The sequence below is a fragment of the Pituophis catenifer genome, unplaced genomic scaffold, assembly GCF_029215685.1.
Source record: "Pituophis catenifer annectens isolate HBS135680 unplaced genomic scaffold, rPitCat1.0.hap2 SCAF_15, whole genome shotgun sequence".
Taxonomy (NCBI): Eukaryota; Metazoa; Chordata; class Lepidosauria; order Squamata; family Colubridae; genus Pituophis; species Pituophis catenifer.
The window spans coordinates 15,854,551-15,867,105 of record NW_027256895.1 but is presented as its reverse complement, the minus strand read 5'-3'; the positions used below and the strand labels follow the sequence as shown (position 1 = coordinate 15,867,105).

The 12,555-nt window shown below is 38.4% G+C and overlaps 1 protein-coding gene across 1 annotated transcript; it reads left to right on the top strand.

The window, feature by feature from the left end:
• Positions 1 to 3,324: 3,324 nt before the first annotated feature.
• LOC139324436 (vomeronasal type-2 receptor 26-like) lies at positions 3,325 to 8,706 on the top strand. Its single transcript, XM_070954149.1, has 4 exons — positions 3,325 to 3,942; positions 4,745 to 4,948; positions 5,408 to 5,534; positions 7,811 to 8,706. Exons 1-4 carry the CDS (start codon positions 3,325 to 3,327, stop codon positions 8,704 to 8,706), a joined length of 1,845 nt encoding a protein of 614 aa, XP_070810250.1.
• Positions 8,707 to 12,555: the final 3,849 nt, after the last annotated feature.

Here is a 12,555-nt window from a genome sequence, read left to right as displayed (position 1 = left end):
ATATGTACTCTGCCTCGGTGGTCGATGTGGCTACTAGATTTTGCTTGCCCGTGTACCAATGTACAGGGCTGTTGTTGAGGAAGAACATGTAACCTGAAGTGCTCTTCCTGCTCTTTACATCTCCTGCCCAATCGGCATCTGCATAGCAAGTGAGGATTGGTCCATCGAGTGCATCCGGCTCTAGGCATAGACATGTGTCTGAACCTGACTTTGGCAGGTGTGAACACATCTAACTCTTTGAGACTGCTCATTTCTTTTTCCATGGCTGACTCCCATTTTAATTTTTCTTCCTGGGGGAGTTTGAGCACCTCCTTGTATGAGTTTGGAGTGATTGGGTTGGTGTGTATGTGGAGTACATAGTCCTCAAGCCTTTCGGGCAACTGGTTCCTGCTTGCCCTAACCAGTCTGTTTGGGGTCGGTTCGGTGTCATGTAAGTATCTTGCTTCTCTCTGTGTGAGTGTGTCTATCTTTATTTTGGGATGGTCTCGGTTCGGCTATCTCTGGAACTGTCCCTGTTTCCCCTTCCATCCCTTGGATTGGGAGAGTCCCTACGCCTATATCTATTGCCTGTTGATTGTCTCTCCGGATGTCTGGCCCTGTGCTCATGTCTGTCCCTTTCCCTGAAGTTTCTGGGGCAGTCCCTTTTGTAGTGGCTTCTGGACCCACAATTGTAGCATTCTGCTGTGTCCTGGTGCCTGTCCTGAAAGTCTACTTTCTTTATGAGCCTGTGCTCTCTGCATGACATGGGGCGGCTCTTCCTCAGGTTATCTTCCACTATCAACCTGTTGGTTAGGCTGTCAATGGACAGGTGCCCCAGGCTTAATGAATCTAAGTGTGTGATAAAATTATCCCAGGTGGGGGTCTAAGGAATTAACTATTATGCTCTTCATGGTCTGATCTGACACAATTTCCCCTCTTAGGTGTAACTCAACCCTCGTAGCGTTTAATCCTAGCAGGTGTTCACTCATAGAAGTCCCTGGCCTAATTCTAGCCGAATAGAATTCTTTAGACATTCTGGGTGTGGTTGCCACGCTCTCACTATAGAAAAGCCCAAACATTTTCTGCATTAATTCAGATATCGTTAAGTAGTGTTTGATACTGGGGTATATGGAAATACTGGAGATTAGTAGGTAAAAAGCCTTGTGGTGCAGGCAGTCCAATTCAAAAGTCCATAGCCTTTCTGGGGGGTTAGTAATAAAGAACAATATATTTTCCCTCAAAAAAACAACCTGGAGCTGTTGGCTCCACTCCAGGAGGTTAGACCCATCCATTTTTAACTTTGGGAAATCATTTGACAAATTCCCTGTATTATTTGTTAAGTTACTTACAGCAGGCGGCTGTCCATGGTTCTGAATGTGCATATAGCCGCAATACGACATGGGGATACTTGCTGGGAGTTTAAAAAGTCCTCTCTGCACTTTTTTTTCTCCTTCTTCCTCTAGGCGAAATTGCGCATGCACGAAGTCCATTTCAGCTCTGCAGTCGGAGGAGGAGGTTCTCGTTGCTGTAGCTCGAGAGCCCGAGAGGTCTCTCTCGGTCGGGTAGGCCTCGGTTTCCACCTTGTATATCCAGCGGTGAGTCGAAGGTGATTGGGTCGTCGTGATGTCGTCCGGACCAAGATCCAGTCTGCTCGGGTGGTCCTGAATCTGCGGTGAGTATCTGTTCCGGCCTCTGCGCTCCGGCGATCGCGGCCTCTGCGATGGGTGGTGTCGCGTTCTTGGGGGCTGCAGCGACGTCGGTGGGCTGGCATTGGCGTCCACATCCCTCGCATGGGTGGCTCAGCTCTTCCCCCCTTCGTCCCTTGTCCCTTTTTGCGCTTTTGGTTTGTCCTTAGGGATTTTTATATCTGAGCCGAAGGTGGTGGTGAAGGTCTTTATGGCCTGTTCAATCTGCCACTCGGTTGGGGATGTTTCGAGGCCCGGGTCAGACCACTCATCCCTATAGGGCTCGTCTTCCTCGCTGGTTTGGGGGGTGCATGCTTTTCGCACTGGCCATTTTGAATCTCGGCCTTCGATTGGTCGGTGGTCGGCCATCTTGGTGGGCTGCTTGGACAAAGATGGCTGCCACTCAAAATTTGGCATGAGATAGGGTTCTTCGTTGTCGGTTAGGGGTTCGGCTGGGGGTGAGTTTCTTATGGGAGCCATGGTCATCAGGTCCTGTGCTTTGGTCGTGATCTCCACTCACTGCTCCGTGGTCCTGGATCAGGCTCTGGAGGTTCGCGATGAGGTCCTCATTGGCCGTAGGCAATCTCAGCAGTCTCAGTATGTCGAGTCGGAGTTTGTTGCTTCCTTGTGCATCGGTTTCTTGGCTGATCTGGTCTCTGGTCCCCTTTCCGTTGTCCATCATTGTGGTTTCGGGGCCGGCCTTGGCGTTGGATCTCTCTGGCGTTCCCATCGGGAGGTTGCCATGAGGGGACAGCTGTGCCGCCATCCTTTTGGTTCATGCTCGGGTTTTTGGCTTCTTCTTTTCTTCGGATGCGATTTGTCCTTCTGGCATATCTTCTCATTATTGGGTTATTAAACCATCCTCTGCTACCATTTTGTTACTAATCTCAACAGACATAGACTCATTAATATTTAATCAGGTAGCCTTTTATTAACATTGATCTTCTCATTACAGCAATCATCAGCAAGAACATCTAGAGCAGCGTGGAGCAACCTTAAGTACCTGGGAGGCGGAGTCTGAGGTAAGGAGTGGTGTAGGGGGGAGGTGGATGTATGGATTGTGTGTGTTAACCCTTGCAGTCCTGGGCCATGTGTACCTGCTTGTGTGGGTGAGGCATTTACATGTGACAGGATCAATATGAGAAATTCACCAGCTAATTATTATATTGAAAAATTGAAATGAAATATTTGAGGCAAGACCATGATTACATTATAAGACATGAAGAATATCTTGGAAGGACTGTCCCTTTTTCCTTCTTGAGCAAAATTGCAGAATTTTTTTAATGCATCCTATTTTGGTATCCAACTCAAACCCATAGATTCAGTTAAATAAACCCACATTATTTGCTTTTCATCAACATTATTATTTTTTTGGGAGGAGTCCCTTTATTCCTATGTTCTTCTGACTTTTTCCATTTAGATCTCATATGGATCAGCTCCACTGGTAAATACTGAAACAGCAACGTTTGTCAAATGGATGTTCCCAGATGAAACCCATCAATTTAAAGCAATACTTCATTTATTGTTGCATTTTAGATGGACCTGGGTTGGGTTTGTTTCTCTGCTTGAAGGAGAAAGAGAAAGATTCATTCAAAAGAGACTTTCCATGTTCTCAGAGAGAGGAATCTGCTTTGACTTTATAGAATGTTTACCACAAATGATGTATAGTAGTGAAGCTGCTGAAATGATGGAAAATGGAGAAAAAATATACAAAGTGATTATGGAGAGTACAGTCACTGCAGTCATCTTGAGTATTGAAATTACAGGCATGTTGTTTCTGAGAGTAATGATTAATGTTTTCAATGATGATAATATTCCAAAGGAGGGAACGGCCAAAGTTTGGATCATGACAGGCCAGATGGAATTCACATCCATTCTAATGCAAAGGCAGTTACACATTGATTTTCTCCATGGTGCTCTTTCCTTTGCAGTTCATTCAATGCAGCTGACTGGATTCCAGCAATTTATGGAGAAGGGAAACCCAAACTTAGAAAAAGATGATGGTTTTATTAGGGAATTCTGGAAAGATGCATTTGAATGCTCATTCTCCAGGGATATTAGAGATGAGAATGCTGAAAGGATCTGCACTGGAGAAGAGAAGCTGGAGACTCTTCCTCATTCTGTCTTTGAGACTACCATGAGTGCACATAGTTACAGCGTCTACAATGCAGTCTATGCTGTAGCACATGCTCTGAAGGCCATGCGCTTTTCCAAGCTCAAAGGGGGTCAAAAAATGTATAAGAGGAGATGGAAGCTCTTCCTCCGATCACCTTGGCAAGTAATGTTGTGTAATTAAAAATTTGGGGAAAATTAAGAATAAGAATAGGTTTTCGGTTTTTGTTTCATTTTAACTATTATAATGCTTTACAGATAGTTTTGAAAACTATATGGATGCACTTGAAACGTTCATATGAAAGAAAATAAAAAATAAATATAATTCTAATGCTTAAATGTAAAGACCATTAGAAATATGTAACATACCAACTTTATTTTATGTCTAAAATGGCATGTAGAGTATCATATTCAATCCATTATATTTGACCATTTTTAATGTAGAATCTTAAAAACTACTTTCCTACTGAATAGCATTATTATTCGTCACCAGCTGAATTTTGGAGTTATTAAAATTCAAAAGTCCCAAAGGTGCTTTTTCAAAAGGCAACTGAACTCTCTTTATTTTTCTTGAAAGTGTTTTGCTTCAATTCAGAACTGAAGAAGCTTCTTGGATGAGAAGGAAAACATCTTCAAGGAAAAACAAAGTAAGTCCAGTTGCCTTATTTTTTTTTAAAAAAAAAAAAACACACCATAGGGACAAGCAATGCTTGGATAAGCAAGAATCTCCTTAGACATTAAGATTCGATGGGAGTTATAATACTAATAAAATAATAAGAAATATCGTGAAAATGGGAATAGTATTACTCCAAGTGAATAGCAAATTTGTCAATGAATCGCATGAAGAAAATCTCAAGTTTATTTAGGCCAAATTGAAAGAATCAAATTGAAATTTTCACATCTCCTTCAAAGATTCCTGATAAATTTCCTGGGGTTGTTTCCCCCCTCTTTTTTTCTTCTTCCTTTAGCTCCACCGTTTCTTGCAACAGGTCTCCTTTAACAACAGTGCTGGAGAACAGGTTTCTTTTGGCCCCAATGGGGAATTAGAAACTGGATTTGATATTTTCAATTGGGTCACATTTCCAAACAAGTCCTTTCTAAAAGTCCAAATTGGAAAGATTGACCGCCTGGCTCCCTCAGACAAGCTAATTACTATTTCTGCCAAGGAAGCCGTTTGATCTCTCATATTTAACCAGGTATGTTTCATTTTCCCCTTTTCATGGTCTCATAATTTTGCTATGTTAAACTGTCCATTTCACAGCACTCCCTTTTTAAAAATCAAGCCTGTTCAAAGACCATAATATCGATATTTCATTTGATTTGACACCAGAACATACGCACACATACAAAGGGTGCTCAAGGAGGGCATACTCAGAGGGATACAGAGGTAATGATTTTCCACCATGCCCCAAATTGATCTTTAGAATACAATTTTTAGGAATGATGAATCGATTAATGTAATATGTGTGAAATAGGAAGCAGTTGAAGATTCCGTCGTGAATTTACCCCTGGAAAATACAACACCAATGTTTGGATTATACAGGAAGAGTTTGCATATGTAGAATTGATGAAAAGAGCAATCTGCCAAAAATAAATTCTTTCTGTGGAATTCTGGTTTTATTTATGAGCAGGCATTACCTCTTTCCATCTGTAACAAAGAGTGTCCTCTCGGCCATAGCAAGATGAAAGTGGAAGGAAAATTATCCTGTTGCTATGACTGCAAAGTATGTCCAGAAGGGAAGATAGCTGGCCAATTAGGTAAGCAAAGGACTATATTAAATGTATCAATGATAAAATAAATATAAATGGGGTTTATTTTTAATAAATGAATATTTTTAATAAATATTATGGTGATTGAAAATGTTGAGCTTCACATCGTATTAATGTGAAGCAATGAAATATTTGAATTATTTTCATACTTCATAATTTTGCATTGGTAATTTTTTCCATAGTTTTTACTTCTTTTTACTTCCTATTTTATCTGAATGATTGATTGATTCATTCTGTAATGTATACGGTTGCCTATACATAACCTATGTGGCTTTCCACAATATTTAGAAACACGAATAATAATTTAAACAAAAAACCTTGCCACCAGGTAGCAGACAAATTAGGCTCCTGAGTCAATCCCCATTCTACCATAATCCTTTAAGTGAACAACAAGGGTGTCCTAGTCTGCTACAAGGATGAAAGGGTAGGGGACCCAAATAATTCAGATGGAAGAGTATTGGAACAGGCTGAACACCAAAGACCAGATTGAACTCTAAACTCCCTGACAGCAATATTTCAGACAAGATCTGGAGCATGCCTACCTACCAGACTTATTGAGAAAGACAGATACCATTGAAGAAAGGTGATCTCACCTTTCATTTGGTCCAGTGACATCCAGGCATTTAATGGTGATAACCAGAAAATTGAATTGCAAAGAGTAAGTGTTGTGACCCAGGCCCACGTAGTGAATATTAAATGCAAAACAGTTCCAAAAAACAAACAGATTTTATTAAAACAGCTGAGAATTAACTCATTATCAGCGTATACTAAATTAAATGAAAGCAAAGTCCTCAAAACATCAGTCTTTAGTTTATCTCTGATCTTGGGATAATTAGGCAAACTGCCAAAGGCTTTTCTGGCAACAGTTGAGGAACAGAAATAGCTACGCAAGAAGCAATTCTCTCAATGGTTGTTTTCCGGCAAAGAGGCAAAGAGCCATTGCTGGTCTTTTAAGCCTTATGGGAGGGGCCAATTATCTCTTGGCCCTACTCCCGAGTTGTCCTGCTGCTCCTGCCTTCTAGCAGCTCTTCTCATATGTGCATTAGGAACAGGCTCCTCCTGTTCCTCTGTCTCTCTACTGTCAGCCTCTGGAGGCTCCAAAGTCCGCACATCACTCCCCGATAGCCCTGGCCCCATCTTTGCCTCCGATGCAGAGCCCTCATCTGGCCCTTCCCCACCCTCCAGGATTGGTCCATGTTCTTCCTCAGCCTCATCCAGGGGTGAAATGCTCCCGGTTCGGACCGGCTCAGGCGAGTAGGTAGCAGAGATTGAGGCTAGTTCGCATATTGGTAGCAATTGGTAGCTGGCCATGCCCCTGAACCGGTCCATGTGGAAGGCAGGCAAGCTTTACAGGGCTGCAGGGAAGGGAGCTAGCAACGTACTCCCTTCCCAGCATGCCCTCCTCCTCTCCCAGGTGACAGCCAGGGCTTTGCTGCCTCCTCTTTTCCTCAGAGGGGCAGTGTCTGCCTCCAAGTCCTTGTGGAGGGAGGGACATGCACAAACACACATGCCCCTGTTGCCCCCCCCCACTACTTTTGCTGTCAGCTTAAAGTCAATCTTGAAGAGCTGGAAGACATTTCCTTACATCGTCGCCAAACTCATTGTTGGGAGCATCAGTGATCTAAGGAAATGTCTTCTTACACCTTCTCCCCCCAATTCTCCCCCTCGTTTTTCCATTTCTGTGCTGGATTCTGCTAATTACACATTTTCCTTCCCATTCCTCCCCCCCTCATTTTTCCATTTCTGTACTGGATTCTGCTTCTGCAAGAGAAGGCTCCGATGTTCGCTTGGGTGGTGGAGGGAAACTCAAAGTGTTGGGGGCTTCAGAAGGGCAGAATGAGCTTCAAAATGTGCAGCTCCTGGCTCTAACAGTGAGTGACGTAAAGTTGGCCATGCCCACCCAGTCACATGACCACCAAGCCATGCCCACAGAACCCACAGAACAAACATTTTTACATTTCACCTCTGGCCTCATCGCTGTCTGACTCCACTGCCAGCTCCACAGGCTGCTGGCGGACCACAACAGTAAGCAACTTGGAGCCAGTATAGCTCATATGGAAATAAGAAAACTAGGTGAGATAATTGCAGGTCCATCGTATTGCAGATCAATTATGGTATTCGACGGCAGCACCATGTAAAAGGCATTCCAGTTATCAAATTGGGATCTCATTATGTCTATAGAATACTGTAAAATTGGAGAATATTGAAAATGAAATGAAGATGCTTCAAAACAATAACACTTTTATGAATGGTTTCTTTTTCAGACTTAGATGACTGTTTCCCATATCCAGAGGATCAATATCCAAACAAGGATAAGGATAGTTGCCTTCAAAAAAGTATAATTTATTTAACTTATCAAGAACCTTTGGGGATTTCTTTGGCAGTGATAGCAGTTGCCTTTTCGTTCATCTCAGCTGCAGTGCTCGGGATATTCACTAAGTATCAGGACACACCTATTGTGAAAGCCAATAATAGGAACCTCACTTACAGCCTTCTTGCTACTCTCCTGCTCTCTTTCCTTTGCAGTTTGCTCTTCATTGGGCAACCTACCCAAGTGAAATGTCTCTTGCGACAAACTGCTTTTGGCATCATCTTCTCTGTAGCTCTTTCGTGTATATTGGGGAAAACAATCATAGTGGTCCTTGTTTTCATGGCCACCAAGCCTGGATCCAAAATGAGAAAATGGGTGGGGAAAAGGCTGGCTATCTCTATTGTCCTATCTTGCTCTCTGACACAATTCTGCATTTGTGTGGTGTGGCTCACAATTTCTCCTCCCTTCCCAGATTCTGACATGCACTCCATGGCTGAAGAAATTGTTCTACAATGCAATGAAGGTTCAACCACCATGTTTTATACAGTGCTTGGCTTTCTGGGGTTCTTGACTGCTGTCAGTTTCACTGTGGCCTTCCTAGCCAGAAATTTGCCTGATACCTTTAATGAAGCCAAATTCATCACCTTCAGCATGTTGGTTTTCTGCAGTGTCTGGGTGTCGTTTGTTCCCACCTATTTGAGTACCAAGGGAAAATACATGGTGGCTGTTGAGATCTTCTCCATTTTGGCTTCAGCAGCTGGATTACTGGGGTGCATATTTTGCCCCAAATGCTATATCATTGTTCTGAGACCTAATGTGAATAAGAAAGAGCAACTAATGAAAAAATGAAACTGATTTTATCACCATATCCCTTGAATGAAACCTAATTGGTTGCTTTTAGCATATAGGGATTTTTTTTGCCCAATTTGAGGTTCTGTCTTTTTCCGTCCATCACCACATCAATAGGACATACAAAGTAATAATTCTGAGAAGTTCACTTCAGAACCTGAATGTTCCCTTAATCTTTTTTTTTATGTTAGATAATGATTCTCACCCCTAATCAGAATAGTAGGCAATACCTAATCAAGAACAGGATAAAATATGCATGAATACAAAAATGAATTGATTTAAATCCTGCAAACCATGAGCTTCACAACATCCCTGTCAAAATATTCCTCTTTTTCCTCAGTAAAAGAATGGCAGGCTATAAGAAAGAGATTCAGAATATCTTTTCCTCAATTTTGGTAGGAATGAGTTGATCTTTAGAATAGTTTTGAGAGATTTTTATCTATTTATTTGTTTATTTATGTAATACTTAATGTTTTAATATAGAATATAGTATATAATATTATAGCCCAAATAGCATAAGGTTTAGGATTACTTAAGCTTAAATGTTAAATATATACTTTCTAATATAAGTAAGAAAAGTTGGAATATATAAGTTTTGAATAGATATAATAATATAACACATAGCATATCTGTTTTTTCTTATTTCTGTTTTATCTTGTTTTTCTATTCTAATAGTTTTTTATGTGACACAATTTAATATTAATTTAAAAATTGATATGGTGTTAAAAGAATGAATTGAAAATTGATTATTAATATTGATATATATTGATTTAAATAAGAATAAATTTATTAAAATTGATAAAATTTATTAGAGATATAACTAAAGATTTAATAGAACTTATTAGAATTAATAATATATTTAAATAGAATATTTAGTTTAGAAACTGAATTATGACTTGCTGAGATATCATATTTTATCCCTGCTCCTCATTTAAATTTAATTAATCCCTCATATAATATATTATAGTTTGAAATTTGACTGTATTTGAAAACTAAACAAGTGATATTGGCTTCTGTAATTATTAGAAGGAAAATCTTACTATATACTATAGACAGTGCGTGAAAATTTGGGAACTATTAAATTAGAAAATTAAGACGACAACTACTGGCTTATTAATAATGACAAAACCAGGTAAAAAGGCAATAGCCAACCAAGCAATGTCTATTACGTCATCAGCACAACAGAAAACAATAGACACAATGTTACTTTCAGAAAAAGAGAAATCTCCTCAATCAATTAACATCAAAAACATTCACTCAGTATTATCAATGATACAAGAGAGTATGAACAAAACACAGGAATCAATTGCTGATAACCATCAAGAAAGTAGGAAAAACCATGAGGATTTGAAAATGGACATAGGTGAAATTAAAGATAATCTTAAAAAAATGGATAAGATGGAGAAAATTCAACAAAATATTGCTAAAAATGAACAAAGGATCCAAAATATTGAAGATAAGATGGGCAAAGTAGAAAAAAAGATAGAAGAGTCAGAATGTGCTCAAACAATAATAAACAAAGAACTGGAAGATTCAATTTCATTTTTAGAAATGGAAAAGGCGTTATTTTACCTAAGATTTCAAAATATAGTGGAAAACAGAGAGGAAGATTTGAGAGATGTAATGGTGGGAATTCTGGCTGAAGCAACGTTAAAGAATAAAGAAGAAATTAATAAGGAAATTGATGAAATTTATAGAGTATTCACAAATTACGCCCGAAGAAACAGGTTACCAAAAGAGGTTCATATTAGATTTGTAAGGAAGTTGGTGAAAGAGGAAATATACAAAAAAATGAGAGAAAAACCAATTATATATAAGGGAAAAGAAATAATTACATTAAAACAAATACCAAGAAGAATAAGAGAAACAAGGAAAAATTATAACTTTCTGACAACAGAATTACACAAACATAAAATAATGTTCCGGTGGTTAACGCCAGAGGGACTGCTTGTTTCATGGCAAGATAAAAAATATAAACTTGATACACTAGAGAAAGCACAGCAATTTTTTGATAGCAACTTTTTTCCTGAGGAAGAACAAGAATCTGAACCACAGCAAGAAATTGCAAATCAGGAGAACAAATCGAGAAAAATACAGCAAGAAGAAAGAAAAAGAGGGGAGAAAGAAAGAATGGAAAGAGAAGGAGCAAGGGATAAAATACAAATTACAGGAAAAAAAAGACACTAGGAAAATAAGAACATCAAGAAAATAGAAATTTGAAATGGAGAAAGATTTAAAATTGATATCGATTAACATAAATGGACTAAACATTCCATCAAAGAGATCACGTACTTTTAGAAATTTACAAAAATTGAAGATAGATATTATAACATTACAAGAAGTTCATATTAAAAAAACAACAACGCAGTTTATTAGAGAACAAAAGATTAGGAAAACTTTATATGGCACTAACAGAACAAAAAAAGAGAGGTATAGTAATGTACATCCGGAATCATATACAATCAAAGCAATTATTTGCAGATGAGGAGAGTAGGATGCTGATGGTTGAAATTGAAACAGAAAAGAAGAAGATATTACTAGTATCACTTTATGCACCAAATGGAACCCAAATTGATTATTTTAAAAAGATGCACAACAAAATTAAGGAATTGGAATACCAAAACATATGCATAATTGGAGATTTTAATGCAATTGTAAACATAGAGAAGGACTATAGGAGTTGTAAACATAATAAATCCAGGAAAAAAACACTTCCAGAAACATTTTATGATATAGTAGAAGAATTTCAATTACAAGATGCTTGGAGGGAACTCAATTATGATAAACAACAATACACATTCTATTCAAATCCACATCAATCGTGGTCCAGAATTGACATGGCTTGGATGACAGCAGAGCTTATAGCAGACATTAAACAAATAGAAATTACAACAAACACATGGGCTGATCATAGCCCCATTGAAATAACATGGAAGGGACACCAAAAGCATAAAAGGTGGATGATGGATAGAGATATTATAAATGACAAACAATATGTGGATATGATCCAAAAAGAATTGAAAATATTTCTACAAATTAATGTGAAAGAGCACACCAGTCTACAAAATCTATGGGACACAACCAAGGCATATATCAGAGGCTTAACAATTGCCTATACTGCACAAAAAAATAAAAACAAACAACAAATAAAACAAAATTTACAGACAATATTACATCAATATGAATTAGATCTACAGAAACAGCCATATAATCAAGAAATTAAGGAGAAAATAAATTTAACAAGGCATAAATTAAATTTGATCACAACAACAGAAATAGCAAGAAAAATAAAAATCGCTAAACAAAACCAATTTGAACATGCAAACAAAACTGGACGGTGGTTAGCATATAAATTGAAAATAGAAAAACAGAGGAATATTATAATACAGTTAAAAGATGTAGATGGTTGTTTATACCAGAATATTGAAGACAAAAAACGAATTGCAAAGGAATTTTTCAAAAACTTATACGCAAAGGAAGAGATTAGAGAAGAAAATATCATAGAATATTTAAATAAAATAAAGATTCAAGAATTAGAAGAAGAACATATAGAATTATTGAACAGACCAATCTCAATGTTAGAATTAATAGAAGCGAGAAAGAAACAAAAAAATAACAAGACACCGGGAACAGACGATATACCGGCAGAGTTTTATAAGACATTCCAACAACCATTAGATGATATATTAATACAAGTTTTCAATGATGCATTAATGGAAGCTGAAATTCCGAAGTCATGGAATGAAACAATAATCACATTAATATCAAAACAAGATTCGGATCCCACGGAAATTAAAAATTATAGACCAATTTCTCTTCTCAATGTAGATTATAAACTATTCACATCAA